Source organism: Schistocerca gregaria, chromosome 6, assembly GCF_023897955.1.
Source record: "Schistocerca gregaria isolate iqSchGreg1 chromosome 6, iqSchGreg1.2, whole genome shotgun sequence".
In the NCBI taxonomy this organism is placed as follows: Eukaryota; Metazoa; Arthropoda; class Insecta; order Orthoptera; family Acrididae; genus Schistocerca; species Schistocerca gregaria.
The window spans coordinates 339,393,913-339,400,939 of NC_064925.1; the positions used below are offsets into that span (position 1 = coordinate 339,393,913).

A 7,027-nucleotide genomic window follows, 5' to 3' on the forward strand; every position below is an offset into this window, starting at 1 on the left:
AAAGAAATAACTACTACACAATAGGTGTAAAACAAAGTATAGGGCTATAGAGAGACAGATTTCTTTAATTGTCAAAATGGTGGTCTTAAGGTTTCTTGCATTGCCAAAGGGCCTCTCACAAAACCCACAGAAACTCTGGACATAAGTAAAAACTGTCAGAGGCATCAAAGCTACTGTCCAGACACTCACAGATGAAACAGGAACAAAAACTGAGGGGAGCAAAGAAATTTTGAACTCAGTTTACAAATGTGCCCCTTTGTAAAGAAAGGTCAAATACTACTGCCTCGGTTTAATATTCACACCACTGAAAAGATGAGTAATGTAGATGCTAGTGTCATTAGCATTGAGAAACAGCTGATATCAAAAAATTGATCAAGGACGCAGGACCTGATAGAATCCATGTCATGATTCTTTATGGTGATTGATACTTTGAAAACAAAAACTGCGTCCTGTGGCTGGTTCACAATATCGCTGACATCCATCTGTCATAGAATCTTAGAAAACATGAGGTACCCCAAACACAATGACCTTGTCTACAATATCCAGCATTGATTTAGAAAAGCCAACTGGCACTTTCTCACATAACATTCTAAAAGTTATAGTTCAAGACAATTGGGTGGATACAGTGTTCACTCACTTCTAAAAAGATTTTATTCAGAATGACATTAATAGTTAATAATGGAACTATGATTAGAGTATCAAACAAAATTTGTGATGGGACTGAGGATTCGATGGTAGAGAGAACGTAGCTTTTTGCTTTCAAGGAGAGTCACTGACTGATATAAAATTAGCCTCAGACATGCTCTGAAGAAGTGTGTTGGAACCTTGGTTCATTTGGTATATTAAAGACCTTGCAGACAATATAAATAGTAATCACAGGCTTTTTAAAGGTGATGCACTTTCCTAGAAGGAAGTATTTTCCAGAAAAGCTCCACAGATATGCAGTAAGATCTGGATTTCAGTGTGTTGCAGTGTTTGGCGTCTTTCTCTAAGTGTTCAATAATCTAGGCAAATGCAGTATCCAATGATGAGGTTAGCAGTAAATGGTAAATTAAATTAGTTAATTCATATAAATACTTGGATGTAACAGTTGGTGAGGATATTAAGTGAAATGCTCACAATATAGGCTCAAACACAGGTAAAACAAATGGTGGAGTTGATTGGTAGATAACTTGGGAAATGTGATCACTCTATGAAGGAGATAGCTTACAAGACAATCGTGCAGTTCTTGTTGCAGAACACCAAGGTAACACTGTGAAACCTGAATAGGCACATGATTGGTAACTGACACCAAGTATCTTATGAATGTGTACTTACAAAGTTTTGAGAATCAGTATCAAGTGAGGCTCTAGGAATATGTTGCAATCCCTTATGTATTTCTCCCATATGGTCCAATTAAAGTGCGCGCATAAAGACTCATTTAAGCAGTCTTTCTTACTGTATTCCATATTTGAATGGAGCAAGATGAAACCCTAATATTTGATGCAATGGAGGGTGCCCTTTGCCAGGCCATTCATAACAGTTTCAAAGTTTGAATGTTGATGTATATTATAGGAATCACACGTTGTATTTATTATTGAACAATTACTGAAGTGGTACAACATACAATAGGAAAAATTAAGATATTTTTGATGCACAAATATGTGATCCAAATGAGGCACAACTGCCCTTCTCAGTGAGCAAATACTAAATACACTCATTGCTTACATTGTTTAACAGACACATACATTAACTGTTAGGTTCAACAACTTCAAATATTATTTACAATAACCACTGATGTCTACTGCCAGAGTATGCTACGCCCATCAGAGTAAATCTAATGACTCTGCTTTCCGCGGTCCTATTTTGTCCCTGAATTTTCTGCCAATGTTGGCAATAATTCATTGAACTCAGTGGCCAATGTGAATCATCAATAACTGTAATACAGTTACAGTCATTATGGAGCTGAATATCATTTGCAATGCCAAGTTTACTGATTTCACATCTAGCAATGCTTTGCCATTCACCACTGAAATTATTGTCAAAAGAAATCATATCACTGTGCACTGTGCACAGTAATTCTCCTACTCACAAAACAGACAAGAATAACATAAAACTTTTTCAGAAATATTGATTATCATCTTAATATCCTGACTCTTGCAAAATGATAAATTGAGTTTTGGAACAGGTGGTGGTGGTTAGTGTTTAACGTCCTGTCGACGACGAGGTCATTAGAGACGGAGCGCAAGCTCGGGTTAGGGAAGGATTGGGAAGGAAATCGACCGTGCCCTTTCAAAGGAACCATCCCAGCATTTGCCTGAAACAATTTAGGGAAATCACGGAAAACCTAAATCAGGATGGCCGGAGACGGGATTGATCCGTCGTCCTCCCGAATGCGAGTCCAGTGTGCTAACCACTGTGCCACCTCGCTTGGTTTTGGAACAGGAAAACATTACTAAATCTTTACTACTTATCTGGTTGAAATGGAGGCATTGGAGAATGACAGACATTCCTGCAAAAGTCTAGAGATGAATATTTTGAATTTTTTAAATATTATGAGGATTTTGTTGAAATGAAAATTTTAAAGGAAAAAAACTCACTTCTTCATTTATCCATACAAATCAAACAGTACTTATAGTGATTCACATTACTGCTACTAGCAATAATGTTACTTCTAACAATGCCATGTGAACACAGCCACTGTCTCGTATATAACATTCTGATAATGTAAACAATCTTAGGCATTAGTAAAAATTGTATTTTTAGTGTCTTAAAACGAATAATAATCTGTAAATAAACAATCATTTAAGCACGGCAGGAAAACATACACATATTTCATAATTAGTTTTGAAAATATAGAATCTTGCAGCATTGAACATTGCTCAAAGGTTATTTTTAACAATCAATTGTACAACATTCAAATTTCAATTACAGTAAATAAATATATCATTTGCTTGCAATTGTGGTATTTCCATTCATAAATCCTAACTAATTTACACAAAACACATCATCCCATCTTATACTTAAAACTTCATGGTCAATAGGGCTTGAACAAAATTGTATTAAGATGTCTTCTGTAGTCTCTCAAATGTCATTAAACAATCATTAGTGTAAGTTGAAAAACAAGACATCATTGATAGTACACATATAACCACATAATAAAATTATGGTGTAAAGTGTTCTTCATTAATCAGATGTGTGTTGTGTACTACAAGAAGTGAATTTCAGTCTGTTAGATTGTAACACACACATTACAGGTATCTGAAATGCTGTTTTGGAATGCCAAAGAGACAAATAGTCTCCAATACATGCTGCTTACAACAAACTGAGTCATTACATAGCAGTGCAACAGTACACTTGTTTCCTTGAGTGTATGTTCTCTAGATGAATTGTGGATTACTTCAAAATGTCCCAACAGGAAACTAGAATTTTGTCTTTTCTATATTGTTACATTCCATCCTGGATTTTCGATTGTTTGACTTTGTATTTTCTGTGTGTTTTAATACATTTTAGGCATAATATGATAAATTTATATGATTAGATGCCACTCAGTAAAACTAACATATTGATGAAACACTAATCAGTTACTTAGAATACGAATTTATATTACATTTATGAATGAATGTTTACATGCTAAGTTTTAATTTTAAAAAAAGCAATATTTTGTTTTTAGGTGGTAGAGATGGAGACAGTACCGACCATTCAACAGAGAAAAGTGTATGATCCTGCAGACAATGCACTGTCACAATGATTAAAAAAAAAGAAAAACTGGTTTTCTTGCAGTATTAATATGGGTATGACCTTTCCCTCGATAACTGTAATGTGAATTTTTATTTTGGTATTTCTGCTAAGTGCTTTCATCCCAGTTACAATATACCTTTCCAGAGGCAATAATATGAAGCACCTGTTGTACAATATACTGTCTGCAGAGCCAGAAGTGTTATATTTCATGTAATTTTTTAAAAAAATAATAAATGCAACTTACTTTATTAATAAAAGAAAACCAATATTTTCATTCACTGAGTAGAATATTCTTCGAATAAGTGCACATCATAAGTCATATTTTAGTATCTCTTTACTGACCACAAATTATTATTTTATTGTGACTAAACATGCATAATGTTAACTTATGCATCTAAATGTTACTTGTGTACCTGAAAAATCATCACAAGTGGAGGACCAAACAGTTAGGTCATCAGTCCCCTCAGAGTCGGGAAGGGTTGGGAAGGAGGTCTGCCATGCCTTTTCGAAAGAACCATCCCAACATTTACCTGAAGCAATTTAGGGAAATCAAAGAAAACTTATATCAGGGTGGCTGGATGTGGCTTTGAACTGTCGTCCTAACCACAGTGTCACCTTACTTGGTTCAGTAAGCTAGAACTGATAGTATTTACAGAATTAATACACTGTCACAATGAAACATAGGTACACACTTTTAATAAGTTTATCATACATAAAATACCTAACCCTGACTGTTGTAAGTGCTGTCAAAACTGAAATCTAACAGAAATTTTTACTTAATCTGGTTTAACAGTCCCTGTTCAGATATTTATCCATAGAGTAAAAGAATTTGCTTTGAAAAAGTCTTCCAAACTCTGTTTAAACTGTGCTTTTCTGGAACCAAGTTTTTAATGGTTGCTGGCAATTAAGAGATTTTAGCCTTTTATGTAGATCATTTTTAGTCATAGTATTAATACTATGTATTGGTAGGAAACAGACACATTATATGCAACAAATTTCAATAAGGAATAAACATACTGAGAAGCAGTGGTCAGAATACCCAGTTCCTTGAACAGATTTCAGCATGATATTCTTGAATTATTATTATCTTGTCTTATTCCACACTTTTGCATTCTAAAAACTTTTGCTCAGTTTGATGAGTTACCCCAGAATATGATCCCAAATGTAAGTAAGTATAATGTTGTATGTTAGGACTTTTACCAGCCTATAATATAAACAGTGGTCTTAATCATTTTACAGGGTGCCACTAGGATGATTGGTTCTTTGTGAAACTGGAGAATTGCCACGTGTGTGTGTGTGTGTGTGTGTGTGTGTGTGTGTGTGTGTGTGTGTGTGTGTGGAGAGAGAGCAAGGAGAAAAGAAAATAGATTAATAGTGGAAGAGAGAGTGTGTGTGACACATTTATATTGACATCCTGTAATCTAGTGTTGGTGCCATGTCCTGTGGTGTCAGGAGTTTATTTAACGTGTTGTAAGAGGGTTCAAATTTTGCAACCACTATCTGTAGCACAGTGTTCAAGCATGGGACAAAGGGTGGGCTTTTGGTAGAACATCGGCGAGGGAGTCTTCCAGCAAGTTCGTCATGATTGTCCATGTTTAGTAAGGGTTGCTAACGTGGAAAGGTGACAGGTTTTTCAGTCTGGAACAGGCTGTGTTGCTAGCCACATATAAACTCTTCAGTTCCTCTGTGGCCTTCTATTGCTGATCTGGAACATTTCCATATGGTGGATCCCAGTTCTGATCCAGTCATGAAGGTAGTTCAGTGATGTGTACCCTCTGTGAGGTCATTGCAGTACTCATTATCAGCATTTGATGGCAGTCAGTGCTGAGCTTCCAGTGGCCAAGTTACATCATAACTGATGCCAGTGGTTTTGCGTGATTGACTGTCCCATCATTAATGTGTTGCCAAAGGTTGGTTCTGTGTTTGATGTTTAGAAATCAGGGGCCAAGCATGGAGGTACAATGTTAGATTTATGTGTTTCTTTTACTTTATAATTCAAAATGGAGTGTTAATAGTAATTTGTGTGCTCCTCTCACTTATTTTAGCCTGGAAATACTGTTCCCCTGGGTGGGATCTAGGTCCGAACTTCATTTTGCTAATTTGATGTATGCTGTTGAGTTGTGGAAATGGCGCAGGTCTGGTTCCTTCTATTAAATTATACGTAATATTTTTAAAAAGTTATGCCATGTGGTGTAACACTGCTTTTTCTGTTTTAGAGCTCCAGAACCTAATTTTTTTGTGGTACCTGCATATATCTGTTGGGAGGGCCTATTGAGATCTGTGCCATACAGTTTCTGAAAGAAGTTTTTTCAGATCAGTCCTTGACATGCTTCATTGGTTTTTCATCCACCTTTCGGAGCTGAAAATAATTTATGGGTTGTAATTTAACTCTTGTTATTGGTGTTCTGTCAGTTATGAAGTTTAAGGCACAGAGATCCTTTTAAAGAAAAGTTTTTTGAGTGTTTTGTTTTAAAACTATATTGAGGTCGACAGTGACTGATTTATTTATTGGTTAAATAATTTTTTGTACGTTTGAATTGTTTGTTTTACATACTGACACCTTTAAACTACTACAATTTTCATAGTATCTGATTTATTTATTTGTGACCTGTAAAATGATTTAACATGGAAGTTGCCCAAAAAGGGAAAAGAATTCAAAATAGAGTTATTCACAGCTCTGTCTCAGGAAATAGATATGCTACATAAAAAGGTAATTGATATTGACAAGGCAAAGGAGGAAATGACACAAAAGTTGAAAAACGTAAGAGACACATAGATTAAAACAAAGGGCAGACAATCAGAAATTAAGATAAATGTAAAGGAGATGCAAGATACTATTATCTAGTTGCATCATCACTACATGCCAGGATTTGCCTGAAGTACAGGAACTGTCCGTACAAACGAATAATTTAAAACTGAGCAATAAGTTCATGAAGAAAACCCAAGAAAGAATTGATAAGGACATAAAGAACTTCATGGAGAGATCCAAATCAGGATTACTGGATAAGGATGCAGCCTAACAAAGAAGGTAGTGCAAGAGTATAAGACCTACATAGAAGGGATCAAAGAGGTAGTCAAGGAGAAGGAAAATGAATTAATTGCCAGGACTGAATCAGGTTTAAATGCAGCAGAAGAAAAATTGCAGAACAGTTTAACTAGAGGTACTGATACCACAAAGGAGCCACAAGTCACTAGCAATCAGGTGCAGTCAGGCAGAGTAGAGAACTGCAGTACCTATCCTCCATTTACCCTTAGGTCTTCAGGTGGAGAGGAAGGGGATTATAAAATGCAACAAGCACTACCAATG

General features: G+C 35.7%; 1 protein-coding gene across 2 annotated transcripts in view; it reads left to right on the plus strand.

Annotated features, from left to right (window-relative positions):
* The window catches only part of LOC126278597 (sodium-coupled monocarboxylate transporter 1-like), a 228,106-nt gene extending 224,112 nt beyond the window's left edge, over nucleotides 1-3,994 (plus strand). Inside the window, exon 15 of one of the 2 annotated variants that reach the window (XM_049978819.1) lies at nucleotides 3,653-3,994. In XM_049978819.1, coding sequence (XP_049834776.1) covers nucleotides 3,653-3,730 — 78 coding nt within the window. In that variant the 3' untranslated portion in view covers nucleotides 3,731-3,994. The remainder of the gene's footprint in view (nucleotides 1-3,652) is intronic. The other variant, XM_049978818.1, reaches the window with a different exon arrangement.
* The last annotated feature ends 3,033 nt before the right edge of the window (nucleotides 3,995-7,027 follow it).